At 50.0% G+C, this 24465-nt stretch overlaps 2 protein-coding genes across 2 annotated transcripts; both read right to left on the bottom strand.

The window, feature by feature from the left end:
- Positions 1–8255: 8255 nt before the first annotated feature.
- Positions 8256–10776, bottom strand: LOC122376869 (uncharacterized protein K02A2.6-like). Its single transcript, XM_043356854.1, has 3 exons — positions 9218–10776; positions 8458–9028; positions 8256–8333 (listed from the first exon to the last, which is right to left on the bottom strand). The coding sequence occupies exons 1-3, from the start codon at positions 10774–10776 to the stop codon at positions 8256–8258; spliced, it is 2208 nt and encodes a 735-aa protein (XP_043212789.1).
- A 4647-nt stretch (positions 10777–15423) lies between these two features.
- LOC122377361 lies at positions 15424–23467 on the bottom strand. The gene is made up of 2 exons (XM_043357293.1): positions 23160–23467; positions 15424–18128 (listed from the first exon to the last, which is right to left on the bottom strand). The coding sequence occupies exons 1-2, from the start codon at positions 23316–23318 to the stop codon at positions 16362–16364; spliced, it is 1926 nt and encodes a 641-aa protein (XP_043213228.1). The 5' UTR covers positions 23319–23467; the 3' UTR covers positions 15424–16361.
- Positions 23468–24465: the final 998 nt, after the last annotated feature.

The following is a 24465-nucleotide window of genomic DNA, read 5'->3' as shown; positions in this document are numbered from 1 at the left end:
TCAGAGCATCACTGACGGGTGGCATCCATGTCGTACAGTTTTCGAAATATCTCGAATTTCGGCTTTGCCCCAACTCCGGCATTGCCCCAACTTCCCCTATACCACCAATCGCGAGATCTCGTTGAGAGCAATCCGTTGGTTTTTTCCGCTAAGCTCTACGACCTTCCGTTTCGAAACGCCAGGGGGGGTCGTTACAACCCCCCCCTGGTCGTTCGTGTTATGAGAAATGGCCTGGTCGTGCGAGGGTTAACCTTCCAGGCGGTGGGGGGGGGGGCATTTTTTTGCTCTCCCTTTAGTTTTTCAATATATCTCGAGAACCGCTGCGCCGATCGTCACCAAACTTTCAGTACCCTCCCGGGAGTAGCTAGGGCACATGGTGACAATTTTTTTTCCAAAGGCTATGATAGGTTGGCCGCTAATGACGTCAGAGTGACGACATTTCTGCCATTTTCGACCCAAAAAAAGGTTTCGCGGGAAGAGCTGTCAAGCCTTCAGCTTTAGAGATACAGAAACATGTTTCACACATAAAAGGTGTGGAATAAAGAGAGCTACAAAACTGCTATTTCGGTTTTTCGAATTTTTAGATTTTGACCCTCAAAAGTCAAAACATAGATTTTTTTAATATAATAGCCGAAAAATCCAAAACGTTTTTTTAATTTAAAAAACTGGGGTATATGTGATAGGTCTTACCGCCTTCTATCTACATACCAAATTTGAGATCGATACCTCTTTTTTTAGCCAAGTTATAGCGAAAAAAACTTCAAAATTGATGACGTCAAATTGACAAAATCAATTTTTAGCAATTCTAGACCTCGTAGCGCAAAACAAAGACCACCATTAGACTCCCCGTGACGAGCTGCATCGAATCAATGCCCATTTTATGCAAAAATATCAGCTTTGAAATTTGACCTTTTTTGACCTGACCTTGACCTGACCTCCACCAGAAAGTGACCTAAACCGTACCTGATGGTCTTATAACTAAAACCATTGAGTTGGAAATGAAAAACTGGCCATAAAACATGCATCGCATAACCTTAGTAAAGTTCGGTTCATGTGGTGACCCTTGGTGACCTTTGGTGACCTGACCTGTGACCTGACCTGGTATGACCAGTGACCTCTAATAGCAACATATGTACTAGACAACTGACGCCTTATCGCTGATTTGCGACAAAATGCGTTTTACTCGGTGTTATAGCGCTTTCCCGAGAAGCCCCGTGAACGGTGAAACATTTTATCTTTGACCTGACCTGTGACGTCATCGGTGACCCCGAGGTCAATGAAATTTGGTTTTAGAGCAAATTTGACAGGGTTACCGAACGCCGTTTGAATTTTCCGGATCCGTCCAGTAGTTTCGGAGATACGGGGGGGGGGGGCAAAAAAATGCCCCCCCCCCGCGCGGAAGGTGGCCGGGAGGCCCACCGCCTGCCGGGTTAACCAAGGGGGTATGGAAACTAATTTTGGCACCAGAAATGTGCTAAGACTATTTCAAGCAATCTCAAGCACAAATATTCAAGATTGTATATGTATTATGTATTACGTGCCCGTACACTCCTTGTAAGGTAAAGTCATATGTGACCGCACTAATATCATAAGACTAAAGCCACTCGTCAATAACTTCTGATTAAATTAAAACTGGTGGGTCACTATATAATGGACCCAATCATACATAGACTCAAAAATCCCTGCCGAATCAAAAATGCGTTGTAAAATCGAGTAAAATGCATTTGATTGAAAATCATCGATGACGAAATGTTCTTCAAACACATATTTTGCTATTTGAGGTCACTGGTACCAGGTCAGGTCACAGAGGTCAGGTCACTGAGGGTCACAATATGAAAATATGTGTGATGCATGTTTTATGGTCCATTTTATATGCCAAATGCGATTATGTGGGTCAGGCAGCCTTTGGGATCAGTTTAGATTAGCCGTTTTCACGACGGGCTTTCCGGCGAGTGCACCTGATTTGACCAAATCTGCACCTAATCTCTTTTACAGCAAATATCTTTTTTTTTAAATTTATTTCAGTGTTTTAATCGATGATGCTCTCTGATAATATGACAAAGCAGGCATACAAGCAGTTAGTGCAATTCTAGCTGATAGCTACTAAGAGACGCACTGAACCTGATTTGACCAAATCTGCACCTGATCTGCACCAGATGTGTACCAAATGTGTACCAGATGGCCGTCATGAAAACGGTTAGTATGTTCTGGTCAAGGTCAGGTCAAGGTCAGGTCAAGGTCAGGTCAAGGTCAGGTCAAGGTCAGGTCAAGGTCAGGTCAAGGTCAGGTCAACGTCAGGTCAAATTAGGTCAAATTTCAAAGTTGGTATTTTTGAATAAAATGGGTATCGATTCGATGCAGGTCGTCACGGGGAGTTCAATGGTGGTCTTTGTTTTGCGCTAGGTGCTCTAGAATTTCCCAAAATTGAGTTTGAAAATTTGACGCCATCAATTTTGAACAGTTTTTTCGCTATAACATGGCCAAAAAAAGAGGTATCGATCTACAAATTAGTATATACCTAGATAGAAGAGCGCAGGGACTATCACGTATAGGTATTCAGGTGTTTTCGAAATTCAAAAACTTTTTTTTGTGTTTTTCAAAAATCTTTTTTAATTTTTTAGGGGTCAAAATCCCATACTTTTGAAAATTCGAGATAGTAGTTTTGTAGCGCCGTCTTTTTTCTACATGGACATATAAAGAACTTTGAAATTGCTTAGTAACTGTAGCTTTTGTGAGCGTTTAATGATTTCATGTTTTTGGCTCATTTTTGCTCGAACATGACCTCAGTTTGACCTCAATAACTCCTGACCTAAGGTGACCTAAGATTTGAAAGTTTGTGTGAAGGTGTCAAATTGATCGCGGTAGGGTACGGAACATTTGGCGGCGCTGCGCACCGCCGTTTTTATCTTATTCATCAATTCCCCCCCCCCCCCCCCCCCAGCGGGGCGAGGGCTAACTAGTAACTACCTACATAAGGGTGGAAACGGCGAGGAGGTGTTCTTTCATCACCCCAATGTGAAAAAACGGTGGGCTGGGTGAGGGTCTACAGGAAGCAATGGACTGTATCATTCGCTTACAATGTCGTTTTTATCGCTGGAAGGTGCATAACTAAAAACTTTATTTTCCCGGCTCGTAAATGAAGCTGTTGTAGGTATCAGCTACCCTTTTTGATAGGGCTGTCTTTTAGCAAGCTGTATGAATCATGTGTAGCATATTTGGACGATAAATTTAGAGCAGATTTTAGATGTTACTGAGGCTGAGATGAATCAGTCTGTGGCCTGGCAAGTGCCCGATCGCGTCGGCAGGCGCGCCGTCTGACGGGAGACGACAGAACCTATAGCTTCGACCTGACTACCACCAGGCAGCGCGCTCGCTGCTCTATTCCGTGGTCGTTTAGAAAGGCTGACCTATATACTCTGGGCTGACCGACCACTTACGCGGGTTGTGTAACTTTTGCTTTTGAGATGGGGATGCACTTGGTGGTGGGGGGCGACCCTCAATGTGGATAGGGGCGCTCCAAGTTCCATAGAAAGTGCCTTCCTCTCACTCAAACTTCGGAAAGATGCGTAGTTTGCGAATGGTTGATACATGGACGTAAGGGGAAAGTGGGTGCAATGCGCCCTCGATCCATTTGCGCCCACCAACATTCCCACGAATTCAATGGCATGTTAACATTTTGTTTTCGAAAACATTATTTTCGCCAATGGTTGGTTCCTTTTACGGCCCAAGCTTTTCAATCGCGAAGCCAATCAGCAGTGCTCGTTACGGTTAAACCACAAAGGATAATACCTACGCCATTTTCTAAGCTTTTTTGCAGCATTTTGAACCATTGGCTATAAAATGTGCGATATGTGTAACATTTTTAGATAAATTTTCAGAATATTATTTTGAAAGATAAGTCCGTTTTCCATTGTATTTTACTTTAATAAAACACATTCTGAGCATCTTTATGAGAACTTCTACGCTTTTATGTATGAAAAAGGTACCTCAATTTTAATAGCACCCGTGGCAATGGCGCCACGGGGGCGCAAATAGACTAATGGTGTAGGTATTGTATCTCAACAGTATAAAGTTGTCATTAACTTATTGCAATAAAGAAGAAGTTTGATGTCAGGCAGGGGAGCAAACCGCTATCGTCAGTCTGCAAATTATTTCTCTGGTCAAAGTTATAATCCAGCTGCCATTTGGGCCATAAACTTGTGGTGTAAATGACAAAATATGGTATTTTCAAAATGGACTCAGGCATGAGAGGTGACAGCTATGATACAATGTAAAAAGCGGTGTCAAAATGCTGTCGAATCGGTAACAATTTGTGAAATTCGAGAGATCCATTGGAAAATATAGCCGTATGGGCGCAAACGTTCATACATATAAATAGCTGGTCGGTTGCATTAAACGTTTTTGTTGCACTTACACAAGCATACGGACCAACGGAAAGTTATTTACATGCGCAAAACATCGCGATTTATATTAGTATATAGGCATCCAGCCTGATTAACAGTATAAACCCGCGCCCCGTAGGGGGGGGGGCCGAAACGGCCCCCCCTGTCCTTTTCGGTCGATATCTCCTAACCCTCGCCCGCACATGGGGGGGGGGGGTGGTTGCCACCCCCCCCCCCCCCAGGCAGTCTTTCTGCTCTGCACTCAACATTTTTAGAGCTAGAAGGCTGATTTTTCGTATAGCTGCTCGTCTATCCTTTCTTGATGTCCACTGAAAATTTCAAGTTTCTGTGATTTTTGGTTTCGGAGATATGACCTTGTTTTTCAGGTCATGTCATGACCCAAATGGCCAATTCTCAACATCTTGCGTTTGCCATGGGCCTTGTGAGCTTTTGACACCCTGATTTCGGCCTTTTTTGCCAGTCTTACCTCCCACCTATCATGGAACATGTTGTTCGACGATGTACAGGGGTCAAGGTCAGGGTCAAGGTCAACCTAGGTCATCTAAGATAATTGCGTTTTAGGCAAGCTGAATTTACTTTTTGTGAAGTTTTTTGACTGCATTTTTGGTAAAAGCTTCTCAGATCAAGATTCCATGTGATATGGACCCAAAAACAATCGGTGCACACATCAGTATACACACAGACACACACAGACATACAAACACATATAATTGACCTTGACCTAACTTGACCTGAAATGACCTCAGCAGCAAAATTCTGGTCGGATAGTGTGACAAAGAGGTTCTAGCTGGCTTGGCACCAGAAAACAGCATCGTCATCGGTATTTGATAAGCAGCGCACTTGATATCCAACGGTGACCCAAAACAGCAACATTTTTTAGTTTGACCTGACCTGGAAGGTCAATGACTGACCTGAGAAGGTAAAACTGGGTATCATTGGATTCGTCTCTTCCCAAAGAATCTTTTTGGTCTTTACTGCTAAGCTCTATCTCCAACAGGAACGAAATGGCGCGGGGGGGGGTGGCAACCACCCCCCCCATGTGCGTTCTAGGATGGGAAAATGGCATGTGCGGGCGAGGGCTAAACGGCTGGAGATATCGCCACCAAACTTTCAGGACCCCTCCGGGCATCAATTTTACACATTGTGAGCAAAAATTTTTCCAGAGGCTATGATAGGTTGGCCACAAATGACATCAGAGTGACGTCATGTTCTGTCATTTTCGACCGAAAAAAGACCTTCGCAAGAAGACCTGTCAGAACTACAGCTTTGAAGATACAGAAAAATGATCAAGACATAAAAGGTGTAGAATTGACAGGGCTACAAAACTGCTATCTCGAATTTTTGAAATGTTTGAGTTTTGACCCCCAAAAATCAAAAAAGCATTTTTTTTATATATTCGCCAAAAAATCCAGAAAGTTTTTTGAGTTTCGAAAAAACCGGAATATATGTGATAGTGCCTACCGTCTTCTGTCTACATACCAAATTTCAGATCGATATCTCGTTTTTTGGCCAAGTTATAGCGAAAAAACTGTTCAAAAATGATGACGTCAAATTTTCAAACTCAATTTTTGGCAATTCTAGAACTCGTAGAGCAGAACGAAGACCACCATTAGACTCCACGTGACGAGCTGCATCGAATCGATACCCATTTTATGCAAAAATATCAACTTTGAAATTTGACCTAATTTGACCTGACCTTGACCTGACCTTCACAAAAACGTGACCTAGGCTGGCCCCAAAGGCTGCCTAACCCACATAATCGCATTTGTCATGTAAAATGGACCATAAAACATGTATCACACGACACATTCATATTGTGACCCCCGGTGACCTGACCTCGCTGTGACCTGACCTAGTATCAGTGACCTCAGATAGCAAAGCATGTGTTTGACGAACAATGTACCATCGATGGTTTTCAATAAATTACCAATTTACTCGCTTTCACAGCACATTTCTTGAATTGCCTGTGAACGGTGAAAATCTGACCTTTGACCTGACCTGTGACGTCATCGGTTTGACCTAGGTCAATGAAATTTGGTCACAAGGTAGTTCCCGGGTGGGGCTATCGAACGCCGTTTGAATTTTGAAAATCGGCCGGTAACTTTACGAGATCTTAGGGGGGTATGCATTCCGTCTCATTTCCTTTAACATGTTGAAGCATACGGCGCGATTGGATTCTGATTGCGTTAGGGGAAGTTGGGGGAACGCCGAATACTTTTTTTCTGACGCCCGTAGCACGCAAGGTAGACAACAAAAGCTATTCTTGTTGGCGTCATTCGAGAGGCCAGTCTTTTGCCTTCAAGCATACCAGGCGCATTTGATGAATTCGCATACCGTTAAGCGCACAAACTAAAAATATCAAAGAAGTGACTTTTTCGGCGTTGCCCCGGACTGCGGGGAAAGCCGAAAATGGGAGAAATGATCTACGGGGAATGCCGACATTGATGTTTTGCCACTTTATCTCAAACTTTATCCAGAATTTATCAAAGCTGACACGCGTTTTAAGAGCTTGAGGACGCTTGGTGCACACTGGAAGTTATAATTGTGTGATATAATAAGAAAATGCCGGGTAAATAATTCCTTATAGGTAACAGGCCGTTGTGTCGGTTGAAAGTGTAATTTGTGTAACTAAAAATTCGCGTTGCTATTCTACAGCAGTAAAGTCCACGTAGCGTGCTTTAACGTGCGTAATTGCACGTTTTCGGCATTACCCAAGCCAGCCATACTTTCATTTGGAGGCCCATAACTTTTCAACGTGCCGTGTAAATTTCAAATAGGCAGCACACTTATGCAAAGACATGCTGAAGATTACTTGACCGAATTGGCCAGACAAACGGAAGCATAATGAGTAAGAAATGCAGTTTCAAAGGCGCATGTACGAGGGGGTATCGAAAAGTTCTGATCATCACCATGAATTAGATGTGATAGAAATTTGATTTTTTTACATGATGTTCATTACTCCTTTACAAGTCACCACACACGACCGCAAACTTATTGCATCGTTTCTTGAGCTGCCCCAGGCGGTCATTGTAAGACCCTCGCACTGTCCCGTAAATCACTGCTCCACCTGATCAATGACGTCATTTCTGTCCTTAAATCACCGGCCATACTGTGGATTCTTCATCTCCCGTAACAATCAAGAGTCAGTTAATACCCGGTCAGGTGAATTTCTTAGATGCGGTAGGATTTAATGTCCACATTGTAGTGTCCACCGCCGTCTCCGGGTTCCGATGTATTCTCACAAACTCGCGGTGCAAAACACTAAGGCACTGTCGTGCTGTGCGGCCGGGCGGAGCCTCTCGACTGCTGGCTCTGACTGGAGCCGAGCAGGGTGCGGCCGCCTCACACTCGTATTACCGGGGGCCCGATGCCGAGCCTCGGACACCCGATGCACTAGGTACTCGATACACTACACATTCCCCCCTCTCGCAAAAAAGGAACAGCATCACTGCGACACGTAGTAGTCCGGTCGTCTACAGACACGGTCGCTTCGCCTGGGACGCTGCACGCTCACATCGGCGGCGTCCGGCGACGGCTCGCAAGCTGTCTCGGTCGACGGGCGAGAAGCAGCGGCGAGCGAGGTCAGCGGGCCAGCGGCGTCGGCCTCGGAAGTCGTGGCGGTCGACGTGGTCTCGCCGGGCCCAGCGGGGGGAGATGCGGAGGGAGACGCCGGCGCGTATGGGAGACGGGCCAGATGGGCGGCGTTCCAGGTCCGGCCGTCAGCCAGACGGTACGTTGCGGGACCGACGCGCCCAGTGACTCGCACCGGAGACGTGAACCGACAGGACGTCTTCGAGCGGTGTCCCTGCCGTCTCACGCAGACGTAGTCGCCCTCAGTGATGCGCGGCGTCGTCACGCCACGGCGGCGGTCGTAGGACCTCTTGTTGGACTGCTGTCGGCGTCGAACTCGAGACGCCACACTGTCGGCTCCTGGTGTTGACGGCTGAATGACAGGCAGGTTCAGCCTCATCTGTCGTCCATGCAGGAGCTCTGACGGTGACTTCCCAGTTGTCGTGTGTGGGGTGGCTCGATACACCGCCAGGCTCTTGCGTACCTCGTCAATGAACGCTGCTGGTGGACAGTCTGTGATCCACGACTTGAACGTTTTGTTGAAGCGCTCTACGGCGGAGTTGCCTCTAGGCCAGTAGACTGACGATTTGGTGTGCTTCACCCCTCGGGCGGCCAGATACGCAGTGAACTCCCTGCTCGTGAACTGGGGCCCATTGTCCGTCACGATCTCGTCGGGATAGCCCTCTTTGGCCCACACAGTTGACAAGAACTTGATGACGTCTTCAGTCTCAGTCGATGACGTCAGGCAGACTTCCGCCCATTTGCTTCTGTAGTCAATCAGAGTGATGGCGTAACGGGCAGTCGCTGGTGCTCCGTTGATTGGACCAACGATATCCATTCCCAGTTTCGACCAGGCGCGGTCCGGCAGGTCGACTGGCTGCATGGGCGCAGGGCGTGCGCGCTGGGAGAGGACTGCGTCGCTGTGCTGGCAGCGCTCGCAACTTCGGCACAGCTCCTCCACCTCACGGTTGATGCCGGGCCACCACGCCAGATTCCGTAGCGCCTGTTTCATGCGGACGATTCCGTCGTGCGCGCTGTGCGCCAGCTCCAGGTATCTGCGGCGGAGCTGAACGGGCACAACAACTTGTTGGGCTCCTCTCAGGATGACGTCGTCGTTGCGCACCCACAACTCGTGTCTCATCTTGAAGTACGGCTGGACTTCAACCGGGCAGGCCTTGGCGCTGCTCGGCCAGCCGCGCTTGATCTGATGACGCAGCTGCTGCAGCTCAGGATCAGCAGCTGACGCGGTGCGGACGGCTTGCTCGGTCAGCACGCTCTCTTCATCTGTCAGAAGAGCGATCACCTCTTCAGCGGAGCTGTCTTCATGCAGGTCCGCTTCTTCGGCAGGAACTGGCATCCTGGAGAGGGCGTCTGCTGCAGGAGTTAGGTTCCGGCCAGGCACGTACTGGACTGTGTACGCATACGGCAGCAGGCGTGCCTGCCAGCGCGCGATCCTCGCGCCCGCTCTCCCCGAGAAGCTGGGCGAGAGCAGTGTCTGCAGCGCCGAATGATCTGTGCGGAGAGTGAACGGACGTCCCCACAGATACAGTTTCCAGTGTTCCACGGCGAGAACAGCGCTCAGTGCTTCCAGCTCAGACACTGAGTAGCGCTGCTCGGTAGGGGTGAACGCCCGAGACCAGAACGCTACGGCGTTTTCTTCTCCATCGGAGCTCAGCTGCGTGAGTACAGCTCCAGCGCCCTTGCCGCTGCCGTCGGACGTGACGAATGTAGGCAGGCTCTGGTCGAACGGCTTCAGTGTCGGGCTTGCAGCTATCTTCAGTTTGACCTCGTTGAAAGCTCGGTTCGCTGTGTCGTCCCAGACGAACTTGGTGCCCTTCTTCAGCAGCCGGTACAGTGGATGGACGGTCTCGGCGTACCCAGGGACGAACCTGAGAAACCATCCACACATCCCCAGGAACGACTTCAGCTCCTTGGCGTTCTCCGGCGGTGGTGCGTCAGTCACGGCCTTGATCTGTGACTGCAGTGGTGTGACTCCCGACGCAGACAGCGTGAAGCCACAGAAGTCGACAGCTGCTTTGCTGAACACAGACTTCTCTCTGTTGACTGTCAAGTTGGCCTCCTTCAGTCGGGCCATGACGCGCCGAAGACGGTCGTCGTGTTCTTCCTGTGACACTCCCACGACCGCGACGTCGTCCATGTAGTGAACACATCCCGGGATGCCGTCCAGCAGGTTGTCCAGCAATCTCTGGAACGCAGATCCTGCCGAGACCAGACCAAACGGAACCCTCGTGAACCGTCGTAGGCCTCGGTGAGTCAGGAACGTGGTGAGCTGACGGGAAGCAGGCTCCAGCTCCAGCTGATGGTATGCGCTCTGCAGGTCGATAACTGTGAAGATGTTGCCCTTCAGCTGGTCTTGGAGCTCCTCTGCCGTCGGCAGGGGATGAACTTCGGCGATGACCTGTCGATTCAGGTCCCTGAGATCCACGCAGATGCGCAGCTTCCCGTTCCTTTTCCTGCTGACGACCATCGGGTGAACCCAGTCGCTGACTTCGACCGGTTCGATGACTCCTTCCTCCTGGAGTCGGTCCAGCTCGCGGCTGACCTCTTCACGAACAGCATACGGGAGTCGGCGGAGCTTGTGACGCACCGGTACAGCATCAGGACGGAGAACAATCCTGTGCTGGTAGCCACGGACTGTCGTCAGTGAGCATATCTCGCCAGGGTCGGGCTGAGACGGTGGCGGTTCCGGGACTTCTGCGCTCCCAGTGACCGCCAGCTGATCGATTGCCCCACTCGCGGGGTGCAGGTTTACGTCCAACTGCTTCAGCAGGTCCAGTCCCATGACGGCTTCTTCACCGTCGGAATCTATGATGAAGAACTCTGTGTTGGCTCGCCGTCCACGGTAGGTCACCAGCGCTGGCAGCGTGCCAAGCACTTGAAGCTGGTGTCGACCAAAACCGAACAGACGAGCAGACGTTCTATTGAGACGACTGCCTTTGAAGAGACGTCTGGCGATGCCGAGTCCTAAAGCGGACACCGTGGCACCCGTGTCAACTTGCAGATTCACGGTCTGCGTGATACCTGGTACCTCCATCTGTACTTCGCACATCATCTTATCGGTATTTGGTACGGCGCAGCAGAGAACAGTCAGCTCGTGACACCTTCTGTCGTCGTTCCGTTCACCAGACCAGCAGACCACGGCAAAGTGACCCGTCCGCCCACACTGCCTGCACGTGGCCCCGGTAGCGGGACACCGACCGCGCTCATTGTGCTGGCGCCGACCGCAGCTGGGGCACGTGTCCGGTTGCAGCTGGGCAGGTCCGGGGCGACGGTCGGCTTGCAACTGGGCAGGGGCGGGGCGGCGGTCGTCTTGCCGCCGGGCGGGTCGCCAGGGCCGGCGCCCGCGGCGCTGACGAGCGTCAGATATCTGATGCAGTGACTGCGCTCCGTCGGCGGCGGGCCGCGCCGGCCCGGCCATGGCGGTCGCCTCGCGTCGGGATCGCTCGAATGCCTCGGCGATCTCCAGAACGCGGTCCAGGGTCAGGCCCTTATCCTGCAGAAAACGCTCGCGGAGAATCGGATGCACTGTTGCTTCCACGACTTGGTCACGTATCATCGCGTCTGTCATTTGTCCAAACGAGCAGTTTACTGCCAGGCGGCGCAGCGCCGCCACGTAGTCGGCCGTCGGCTCGTGCGACTCTTGTCGTCGCTGCCGGAAGAAGAACCGCTCCGCGATCACGTTGACCTGAGGTTCATAAAACTCGGCGAGCTGCCGCTCAGCCGCATGGAACTCGTCTTCGTCTTCTCTCCTCGGCTGGACCGGTAGGGTACGGTACACCCGTTGCGCCTCGGCGCCGACACAGTGCAGAAGGAGAGCCGTCTTCCTCTCCGTGCTGTAGGCCTCACCTCCCAGGGCAGTCAGGTAGTTGTGGAAACTGAAAATCCAGTCACTCCAGGGCAGTGCTGGTTTTCCTGGTCTCGCCAGGAACGGAGTTGGCGGCGACACCCCCTCGACGTTCATCGTCGGTAGTATTCAGGATCTCATCCTCGTCGCCAGATGTAGTGTCCACCGCCGTCTCCGGGTTCCGATGTATTCTCACAAACTCGCGGTGCAAAACACTAAGGCACTGTCGTGCTGTGCGGCCGGGCGGAGCCTCTCGACTGCTGGCTCTGACTGGAGCCGAGCAGGGTGCGGCCGCCTCACACTCGTATTACCGGGGGCCCGATGCCGAGCCTCGGACACCCGATGCACTAGGTACTCGATACACTACACACATCATGTTGTTTCTTCAATCGCAGCTCAGGACGACTGGGCGGGGGCGCTGTCAGTGCGGATAAAACATCTTTCTTGGGATTTTTTGGGGCGATTCTGCTTGAGGCCATCTCACAACGTCTTCAAAAGTGTGCAGTAGTACTTGCTTATCATTATCCGACCATCATCAAGACAGTCGGTAATGACTATCCTACGCCAGATCCAGAACACTGATAGCATTGACCTTCCATATCGGCTTCTGCATCTTCGCCTTTTAAGAAGGACAGATGCGCCGTGCTTAAACTTCTTGATCATCTTTTTGTCTCTGGATCATACACATAGATCCAACATTCGTCACAAGTCATCAAATGATCGAAGATGTCTTCAATTTCCTAAAAAAGGCCTAGTTTTCATTTCGAAAGGCCAAGACGCATTTTCTCTTGAACAAAGAAGACACACGAACTTCTAAGCGGGCTGACTCCTTTATCGTCTGTAGTTCTTCGCTGATAATATTTTCAGGCACTGCCAGCATTGAGACCTTTCTGTTGCACAATCATCTGAAAGGTCACACGACGATCTGTAAGGATGAGGTCCTCCACTTCCTTCACAGCCACCACCTTGTCAGTCACTGGTAGTCACTCACTTCTTGACTCCCCTGCAAGGGCCATGCAACCAAGTTGAAAATTATTTCTTCATTTTCGGTAAGTGCATGAGATGGGCTTTCCTCCCCATAAAGTTATTTCACGTTTTTGATATATTTTCTCAGTGTGATACCGTTTCAAATGCATTAGTTGGATGACGGCTCGGTCCTCAATGGGCCCAACACTCATCTTTTTTACTTCTAAGTCTCTCCTACATAAGATAAAACCACTTCTCAGGATTTTCTTTGCGGGAACATTGTTCTTAAGAACCAAATATAATACCAACCAAAAATCATCAAAATCGGTCTATATCTTCTATGTCATGATCAGAACTTTTCGATACCCCCTCGTAGTATAAGGAACGCGTACCTTGAAAACGCTCTTGGCGCCCTCACAGCCGAAGTATTCCGAATGACGACACGTAACAAACATGCGATAATTGTAGTCACTTAAGCTTCAGAGCATCACTGACAGGTGGCATCCATGTCTTACGGTTTTCGAAATATCTCGAATTTCGGCTTTGCCCCAACTCCGGCATTGCCCCAACTTCCCCTATCCCCCCTGGCGCAATTGGTAAATGCGCCCTTTCGCATGTTTCGAAAAAAATGAGCTGACAGTAGCAAACGAAACGTTCTTAATTGATCGGGAGGCTTTTAAATCGTAGCCAATGAGTTCCCTTTTGGCTTTTTTAACCCGCGCTGTGCTAATAATCTTACTTTTCCGGGGGGGGGGGGGGGGTTCACGCCCCCCATCTAACTCGGCTCGTAGGCCACGTAGCGACACGTGGTAAGCGGCATTCGAAAGAGTGTCAAAAATAATGACCCAAATACTTCATCCATTTTTTAGGTCAGGTCAAAGGCCAGGGAACCAGAGGGCATCAAAGGTCAAACTTTGTCTATTTCAGCAATTTTCGAGACACCCGACGCATAATTCGGAAACCAATAGGGCTACAGCGCCTCAGAAAAGCGCATTCGGTATCTCTTTTAAAGACTCTTCTAATTATTGTTCTCAGATTTGACCTCAAGTCAAGGGTTTAGTCTCCAGAGGGCAAAAATTCTAAAAATATTCATTTTTACGAAAAATGTTTCTTTTAAAATAACTTTTGACTCAAGAGAGTAAAGACATTTATTTTGCCAGCATCATGCTCTTCTCGTCGACACGCGTTGAATGAACTATAAATCCACCTTAAAAATATTTCGAAAGTTAAAAAACGTCTGAAAACGCTTGCTGCCATCATACGTTAGTGCTAAAATAATGCATTTGTATATGATCAAATCAAAAAGGTACTCAGTCATAAGTCATATTAAACATCTTCATCAAGGAAATTATGACCGTCCATCAGAAATGACAGGTATTGTACCGTATATTGCGTGCTACCGAACCAGGCAGCAGAGGCCTTCAGTGAGTCATGCTGAGCTCATGCGGTAAAGATGTGCTCCTGTGGGCGCATTGAAGGAAAATCAGAGCACATGCACTGTTACTGGCAATTCGCGCTGTCATTTGTATATGTTCGCGGGGCTGGTGGCTAGCTATTTCAGGAAGATGACGGGGACGTGGATGAGCGGCACATCGCCGTCTGACGGGATGACACGGGATGGCACGCGTGTAACGGCAACACGCGCCGTCGTCAAACAGTCGTCAAACACGCGCTTTGTGGCCACTGCTATACGAGTAGGTGTGTCATTTCAAACACATTCCCGAACCATAGATTTAAGTGTCAGAATCAATCATCTGGAACGCTTCTCACGAAACTGAGAACTTTTCCGGACTCTGATATCAAGACAGTTTCGAGGACGAAGTCCAAACAGTTCTTGGAAATAAGCCGAATGGGTCTGCTCATCTCCACATTTTCCTCATAAAACTGCAGCATTATCGGTCCAGCGGTTTCCTATTGCATCAGTACCAGTGGAATATTTAGAAACCATGGACGTCGTGACTGCTACACGCTATTTGCCGCCCTGCACCCAGCCGCAGGGGGAATTGAACGGCGGACCGAATTAAAAACGAACCCTCTCCAGGCATGGCATTGCCTAATCATGGGGGAGCGGTCGTCACTCGGAAGGCGACCATGCTACCGCTTACCCTGAGTGCCTTAAACTCTCTCAGGAAAAATCAGGACACCCGACGTTTAAAAAGAGGCTCTGGAGCGTGCAGAGCCGGTTTCGTTTCAGGAGGGATAAATCTGACTGCAGGAACATTTTGATGGAATTGCTGAGTTGACCAGGTCTAGACAAGAGCCGCAGTTTGAGTGTGACCCCAGCCCGAACCGTCTTAGAACCACCCATTTGTCTTCGATCGAAGTGTCTGGATAAGTGTTATGCGTGCGATAAAGTCGGTGATCAGCAGCGGGGGCCATAGCGCGCTATATTGATAGAGGGACGCTAAATGCCTTTGATTCTGACGTCTGTCCAGCAACAGCATTTCTTATAAGCGGGCAAAAGTCGTGACCTGTGCAGTGTGCACCGTACAGTAAACAACATACCTATCTATCTATTTGTCTTGGCGGCCTTTCTGCGACCTAAAACAATACACCGCTTTAGGACACATTCAAAATTTCCGCTTAATTAGTCTGAAAGACGTGAGGGAAAATGCCGTATTACAAAAAGCGCAGTGTATTTAGCGACAATGCTTCTTGAATTAAATCGAAACATATGCATGACGATCATCGACCATTCACACTAAGCAAAAGTTTCGAACAATCGGACACAGTAAAGGGCATGACTGATTTTGGACATGATGAATCAAGTTATGCTTGATAAAAAATACGCAACACAAAAATTAACGCAAACTGCATAGCATTGTATATCGACGGTAATCGAGTGTCAATACAGCATAGGTACCGACAAAGCATAGGAGTAGGAAAAACCCTTGAGAGTATTCTGGCCTCGTTTGAGGTAAAACAGGGCAACTTATCAACATAAAACGTGCACCATCCAGCCCATCCGTCTGTCGTTTGATCAGCACCGCCCGTCACAAAGCTCATGGTTTCTCGGGTCGACTAACACTCGAGCCCACCCAGCCCTGTCTGCAGTCAATCCGGGGCTATACTATCACAGCAGCGCCACATTTTCACGGAATGGGGGTCCGCTACAGTCCCGCCCTCCATCCCCGGGGACGCGGAGGGCACATGGAGGACACGGGAGGGCATGGTCGGCTCGGGACGGCTGCACTTCCGTGACTCAGCCGTCAGCGGCCGAGGCGAGCCAGCGCGTGCTCGGTGTCCGCTGAATCGCCACATTTCGTCAGAAGATGGGCCGGACTCTCCGGGTGGTGACAGGCGACAGCAACACGCAGGCACCAGCTACAGATACTGCATCGACCTGGTCCCGCAGACAGGCGAGGGGCAGTGTCATGTTACTGTCACAGCACCGTCCTCAGTCACCACTTCACAAGTCCGTATCGCGGGTCACAGATATGTGGCAGAGTAATGTCACAGTCATGGCACTTCCCGGTGTCACATGCACAGCGCTGTGTTCCACCCACAGTCGCAGATGTGCGACCGGGTCACATTCACATTCACAGCGCCGAGCTGGGTCACAGGTGTGTGACAGGGCAGTACATTTCGTTAGTCAATAAGCACGGGTCACTGCCCGCCGGTGGGGGGCTGGACGGCGGAGGAGGGGCCCTCTCGGCCAGCTCTGGATCGCCGACCAGCGGAGCGATCTCGGCATACTGTCCTCGCTCCACCGCCGCCTCGTCTCGCTGCTCCCCGCGGAACGCCAGCGAGTCGCGTGGGTCCGCGTAGTCGGCCACGACCGGGTTAGGGCCGATCTCGGCGTAAATGTGCTCCTGCGGTGCAGGGTAGGAGCCAGGGTGTTGCGGCGAAAGGTCCACGCCAGGCGCTGCAGTCAGCAGGTCCGGCAGACCCTTTTCGTAGCGCAACTGCGTGCCGTGCGCTGAGCCGCCTCCAACAGAGGACAGTGTCGAGTTGGCGGCTGTGCACGCCGTGCGCCGACTCTGCAGGGTGTCGCACACAGACGGGTCCTCCCCACGTGACGCCCCGCTGCCGGCACAGCCGAGCGCACGGCTCACCCGGTGTCGCTTCGCCACCAGTAGACAGATGAACGCCAGCACCACTGCAGACACGCCGCCGATCACACCATAAAACACGACACTCTGGTCCAGACTGGTGTCTTCGCCGCCACCGCTGCCAGCACCGTCATCCGGCCACTCCCAGTCCGGGCAGTCAGCGGCCGTATCGCTGAGAAGCACCGCGTTGCCATCGGCGTCAGTGCAGAAGCTGCGGTCCCACACGATATCCGTAAGGGCCCGCTGCGTGTCCGTCATGGCCGCCGCATCGTCACCGGCCACCAGAGCGGCGACATCAGCGCGCGTCTCACACGAGCACGCCGTATCGAACGTGATGGAGTCCCAGTTGACGGCGCTGGCTGGCACCGACGGATGCACGGCCAGGGCGCCGCTCTCAGCTCGGCCAACGTGCAGTAGGTGGATGGTGAACGGTCGCCGGTCTCGGCGACGACAATCGGCCAGTTTCACGGCAGCCAGTGCGTGGCGGCGCAGATCGACCACTCGCGATTCCATGATCGCCACCGAGCCGCACACGGACACGTCGAGCGCACGCGCCGCCATGTCACGCACGTGCAGCCGCTCGAGCTTGAGGCGCTGCACCTCCATGCTCACGGCGCCGCTCAGCAGTCGGCTAACGTTGCTCGCTTCCAGATTGAAGGCGTCTACCTTGCCGGTGAACGCCGTCTCGCGCACGTCTCCTAGGTCACAGTTGTTGACCGATACGCGACCCCAGTGGACGTCCGGCTGAACACAGCGGGACTCCAGCGACTGCAGACGGCAGCCGAGCAGACTCAGAGTGCCCACCTTCCCTCGGAACGTCCCAGGCTGACAGGCGCGCATACTGACGTTGACCAGAATCAGGTGCTTAACGGTAGCCCGGAACGCATCGCTCTTGGCGTGCAGATCGGCGACGTTCTCTAGCAGCACTCGCGGCCCGGCGCCGTCCGCCTCGAAGTGGAGCGCTCGCTGCTCCATGTGCATGTTGCCGATGTGATGCATCTCGAGCTCAGCATCGGCTGGCCAGCGGCCCGACAGTGCATCCTGGCGCAGTGTGACCTGACGAATCCGGTCCAGCCGGAGCGTCTGCAGACTGGCCGCCTCGTGCAGCGCCAGTCCATCCGAGAGCACCTCCAGTGAGTGCACGTCGCGTACGGTGAGGTCACGCAGGCCGTACAGGTCGTACAGTGCGCGAGGGCCGATCGTCACCGACTGTGCCGGGAAGATCTCGATGTACTGCACTGTGCTCGGTATGTCGCCGCTTCGCAGCTGCATCTGGGGATAGAGAGGGTCGAGGTTAACATCGCATGATACCGCATGGGCACAGCCAGTGGGCGGGGGTAAGATCGGGTGGGGTCAAGGGTGAGTGATGGAAGGAATTATCACCTGGGAATAAAGATAAGGCACGGCTGGCCAGGAAGCGGAATGTGTAAAGGGTGGGCACTGGGCTGTGATTTCATTGTTTACATGACTTTGGTATGCAATGATCCCTGGTACTGAACTCCGATCCTAAGTCCGGGTCTCTCAGGACTAAAACATGAGTACGACCCACTTTGTACGCCTTGTAACTCCCAGCGCTGAACTTCAGTCGAGGTGATTCATCACAAAGTGCTGTTTAGGTACTGCCCCTCCCCTTCAACCGATAGCCAGTCAGAGGCCTGTCCCTTGTCTGTGCCGCTGTTCGCTGAGCCGTCATAACAGCCTGTCTCCTGCTGCTTTGGTCTCTGACCGTCGCAGGGGCCCAGCGAATAATTAGCGGCGACCAGACGGCAAGTAGCCCGGCCAGTTGAGCTCGTTTATGCTCATGTGTATGGATGGCCGGCGGTTGGGTTCCGTACCAGTGCTCTCGTCGCTAGTCTGCCCCTCTGCTGTATACTTATATAAAACGCCACGCTGCCCAAAGGTGGGAAATTGACCATAGTGAAGTTTTTAAGTTGACCGGTAAAAAAGCATTCACCGCCGTCAAAAAATAGATTCTGTTAACCATGGACTATCACGCTTGCATATATGAGAACAGTGCGTAGCCAACTGGATTGTTAATTCCGAGCTTATCGCGTTTCGTTGCGAGCTGCAGCGGCTGCAGTAGCAGTTCGTCCGGCGTCCAGCGACCTTCGCCGAACGCTCTGTTCCTGTTCTGTTCCGTTTAACAGCGAACTGGCTGACAGTGACCTCATGTCAACGTCATCCGTCACGAGGAAACCCACTCAGCTCCTAGTTTTTACCAGCATAATGAGAACAATGTCTCAATGGGTTTCAGTCGTCGACGGAAAAAATCGACTGATAGGCCTGATGCTATTGCGTGACGAACGTTGCTTATTTCCCGGATGGTATGAGCCACGTCTACCGATAGTCTGAATTTCGTTGACGCATATCGATAGACTGTTATGGAATATAGGATTGGTAACTTTTCCTCCGCTATGAGCACCATTGCGTATGTCGGAAGGAGACTCGGTTCAGTTTTACTGAGTGCGCCCGTGAATCGGCGCGCGCTTTCGGGAGGGGGGAGTGGGGGGAGGGGGTGGGGATATCGCCGGCTAGCTCACGTCATATTGCTTGATAAGGGCGCGATATGCGCACTAGGTCTGGGTCTTTGTTTAAGTCCGGAAGGTTTCGACACAGCACGTGGCTGTCTGATCTGACCGCCATGGACTGATATAACCAAACCATGAAATGAAACCACAAATCATGAAATAATATAAAAACTGAGCTAAACCTTAGTTTATATAAATATATCTAAGTTGCCTACTGAAATACCTGTGTGTTTTTTAAATCAAATTACGAGCAAGCGAAATGAATGCTTTTACAGTTGATATTTTACAGTTGATAATTAATTCAGCTTATTTGTGAGGTTTACGTTTTAAGCGTTTAACCTTCTCCGGATCTACCGGTTTTCGGCCTGCCCAGCACCGGTGAACTCAGCACGTCAAGGCGCCGCGACGAATGGTATACTTTTTTGCCTGCTGAAGTATACTTAAAAAGTTAAGCACAAATTTTAAGTAAAACGTAAGTCCTAAGAATGGTCGAAATGCTTAATGTTGCATATGATTCGCCTCGACTGTTCAAGAGGAACAAAATGATACCGTTTTGAAAGCTCTATCTTTATTATGTGACAACTTATTGGCACGAACGTCATTTGACCTCAGGTGATCTCATTTGACCTGACCCTTGGATAAGTACACGAGACAAAGAAAAACCAAGTGACATTATGTTAAGTACTGTGGTATCCAAGCACAAAAGTTATGGAACGAAGCGTGTTTTCCGAATTTGAGTCAGTTAAATATTTTCCCATAGACTTAACATCACGACGCATTGACCTCTAACTGACCTAAGCTAAGGTCAGTGACATAAAAAACGAACTATATGTTATACAACTTGGTGGACTTAGCACATCCTGAAAATTTAAATTTGACCATGACCTTGTACCAATTTTTCTAACCTGGTGACCTGACCCAAGGTCACCCGAACCTGAAATTTTCAGGGCGTATGTTAAAAAGGTTGCCCCATAGGCCGTGCCAAATTTGGCGGCGCTACGCTGTTTTTTTTTAACCTTGGGGGGTCGCATCGACCCCTCCTAAGGGGGCTAAGTTTTAACCCCGCCAGGGCGAAGATTAAAACTTAACCCGCGCATGACTCGGGTATTTTCCATAACGCGAGTGACGGGGGGGGGGGGGGCTCTCCAGAGCCTCCCTTCTATCTCCGAAACTACTTGGCCGATCGTCAAAATTCAAACGATGTCTGTTACCCCTGGAAAAACTGTCGAAGGAAACCCATTTTCGTTGACCTCGAGTTCACCGATGACGTCACAGGTCAGGTCAAAGTAAAAATTATCAGCATTTTTGCTTGTTCACCATTTAGGCTCTGACTGCCGGCTTACAAGTCCGATCAGGTTCAATTTTGGTTTACGCACTCCTTGATATATTCCTTAGATACCCTGAGGGTACCGAACTTTTACTTAGATTTTTTTCAGGTCAAGGCCTGGCGAATGGCCATCCTATGTCACGAAAATTAAATATCATGTATCGGTCACGTGACGCATGTTTTATGGTCCATTTTGCTCGTAGATTTCGAGCACAGTGTCGTCTGTGTCATTTGAGATCAGTTTCAGCTGAATTTACCGGAGGTCAGGCCACAATTTCACGTCAGAAAAGGTCAAATTTTGAAAATGACATTTTCAGCAAAAAAAAGTGCCTATCAGATGCAGTTTGAGCTGAGGAGCACGATGGCGCCACTTGTATTGCTGTACGATGTCAAAAACGTACTGAAAAATTGTTTAGAAAAATATTAAATAGTAAAATTTTGACAATAATGCAAATACCATGGCTATTTTGAAAGATATCGGGCTAAAACTTGCTAGAATATGTAGTTAACAGTGTGTTTTATCACATATATTCTGGTTTTTTGAAAATTAAAAAATATGTTTTTTGTAATTGTAAATAGGTACATATTTTTCAAAAACTTCCAAAATTTCGAAAATTCGAGCTAACTAGCAGTTTGATAGCGACTTGTACTTGTAGTCCATTCATGCAAAAAAATTGTCTCTATGCTTTAAATCTGAGCTCTTGAGAGCGTTTGCCGTAATTCAATATTTTGCATCAAAATCGGCCGACATGACGTCACTCACTCTGACGTCATTTCCGGTCGAACTGTGGTAGCTGGAAAATGGGAATTTTTAACAATGTGTCAAATTGATGCCGCTGAAGGTACCGCAAGTTTCATGTTGATCCGTCAAACGTTTTATAAGATATCGTCGAATAATTGGCGAGGGGCGTAGAGCCCCCCACCCAGTCATGCGCAGGTTTAATTAAAGGAACTATCCCACCTTCTAAAATGTTGTTAAAACCAGTTAAATTGAGCCCGACTTTATAGATTGGATGACCAGGAACACGGTTCTGGCATTTATTTTTCATTAAACATCTTAGGCTTTCCATATTCCAAACACAAACTTTCAAACATGTGACGTCACAGCCCAAAATTACCTCCTTCCCCAGGCCACATTACTGTGGTTTTCACCTGACCTGACCTTGACCTGACTTCACCTGACCTTGGGCCGCCCCTAAGGGCAGCCCAAGGTCCAGCTGATAGTGAGTTCAAATTTCTATTATTGTTCTTAACCCTATTCCTGGCGGGCTCCGCCGGGACAAGAAACTGGCGGGGGGGGGGCCGATTCGGCCCCCCCCCCCCCTGAGATCTCGAGAACGAAGCAAGATAGCGACAAACGGTAAAGGGCATCGGATACGCACGGTCAAGATCTAGAATTTTTACTGAGGTCATTTTCAGGTCAGGTCAAAGATGACGTCACAGGGGTCGAAAAAGTCAAAATGGCGGCGCTAGATATGGAGAGAGTTTTTCTCGAATAACTTTCGAATTAGTCAAGATAGGAACAAACTAAGGGCATCATCGTGATCCTCTCGTCAATCCGCATCGAATGATATATATGTTGACCTCGCAAGGTCACGGTCAAAGGTTGACCTCAGGTCACGTGACCTCGAGGTCATCATGTATATCATTCGATGCGTCTTGACGAGCTGAACACAATGAGACCATCCACGCGTCTGTATCTTGTTCCTGTACGGAGTTATTGGCCAAAAACCTTTGGTGACCTTTGATGACGTCACATGACCTCACAGCTGCCCAACAGCAAAACAGACCTCAAGGTAGTGACGGTTGATCGTATATGAAGTCATGTATGGTATATGGGGCCATTCCGACCCGTTTTAGTGGTAAAAACAGGGAGTTGATTTTTCCCCCATTGACTTATAATGGGGAGGTCGCGAAACTGACCTGACCTTAGGTCACCGATATCAAAATTCCGAGATATACAAATTGCACATACTGGTACCCTTACTAAAGCCTGAAGAGAAGAAATTGATCGGTCAAAAACTCTAGCTCTGGCGTGATTGCAAACTTTTCTGAGGTAGGGTCACCAAACCGCCTCTGGTGACCTGACCTGAGGTCAGATCAACTCAAAATTTTCAGACATGTTGCGTAGAAGCCTTTTAGGAAAAGTCAGAAAATTTGAGCTTCCTAGCTCAACGCGTTTGGGAGAAATAACCAAAAAACCTCAGGGGGGGGGGGCTCCTGAGGCCCCCCCCCCCGCCAGGAATAGGGTTAAGCATGACCATGTGAAAGACACCTGTTGAGTTCAGCTCAAGCAGGCATCTGAATTCAAATCTCCATTCCTCCGTCACGAATGCACGGGACGGTTACTGCCCTGGGGACCTATACCATCCGTCTCCCTCGGCCCGTTGCTCGGCAGCCACCCCTCAGGTGCCCATCCGGCACGCACTCGATCACGATCTCACCTACCGTGTTGGTGTCGGGACAGTGGCAGCTCATATGCGTCGCTCCCAGACATCTCGGCGAGAAGCTGCAGCACCGGATGCTGCACGCCAGTGGCTCTCTGAAGCCGTGCACCCCCAACAGCAGCACACAGACGGCCACCACCACCGCCGCCCGTGCAGCCATGACTGGCTGACGTTGCAGGCGGGACGAGCACGTGTCCCGTGCCCCGTGCCCTCTGCGGGGTCCACGGCGCCCCACCGGACACCCTGCGGCAGCACCAGTGTCGAGCCGCGCCGACGACGGCCGCCGCTGCTCACCGCTATCAGACCACCACTGTCGATAAGGGTCCAATCGCGGCGCAGCGGCGGCGGCAGCAACGGCGGACGGTGCGGATTTCCCGCACGGTTTCTGTCCTCGGTCTCACACCAGGAAACATTCACACATACAGAGGTCACTACAGTGAGGACACATGCCCAGTTACGCGGACAGGCAAGCAGGTAATGAGCTGCTGTGTAGCGCTTGACAGCGTGACAATATACGGGAAAATGTATTTCTCCCGCTACTCGCTTCATGTTTTGCTTCAAGTTCCTTCATTCTTCCAAATCCATTTTCTTCCCATGCATTGTATGGCTTTGAAATAACGCACCACTTATTTATCCATTATATAATAAGGTACTGATATTCAAGACTTTTTGCGTTTCAGTTCTGATGTGTCATCACATTCTCAATGGCATAAATGTGACAACTAGCCCATAACAGACACAGTATGCCTCAGTCAACGCAGCTAGTTTAATTGTCAGCCAGAGATCTGCGGATGTGTAACGGCAGGGAAACAAAACGCACCCGAAATGAAAACAAAAAACTCAAAAATCCGAAACATCAGTGTTATAGCCCTGTTAATTGTACACCTTATGTGTCTGATCATTTTCCTGCATCTTCAAAGCTGTAGGCCGTAGGCCTGACAGCTCTTCTCGCGAAACCTTTTTTTGTTGTCGAAAATGGCAGAACGTCATTTGTGGCCAACGTATCATAGCCTCTGGAGAATTTTGGTCACAATGTGTAAAATTCATGCCCGGAAGGGTCCTGAATGTTTGGTGGCGATATCTGCAGCCGTTTAGGAGATATACATAGAGGGAAAAGGACAGGGGCGGCGGGGGGGGGGCGTTTCGCCCCCTCCCCCCTACGGGGCGCGGGTTGAATGTCCCGCTGTACCAAAGTTTCAAAAAGTCATGTTATGGTCAGTTGCCACTTGCCTACCTACACCTATAGTGATCAAATCATAGAAGATCACGTGTCACTCTACCGAATAGGTACGCTGTGGTAGTGTTGA

Source organism: Amphibalanus amphitrite, unplaced genomic scaffold, assembly GCF_019059575.1.
Source record: "Amphibalanus amphitrite isolate SeventyFive unplaced genomic scaffold, NRLGWU_Aamphi_draft 000043F_arrow, whole genome shotgun sequence".
Lineage (NCBI taxonomy): Eukaryota > Metazoa > Arthropoda > Thecostraca > Balanomorpha > Balanidae > Amphibalanus > Amphibalanus amphitrite.
Note: the sequence above shows the minus strand (reverse complement) of the source record. Positions and strands in the feature narration are given on the sequence as shown.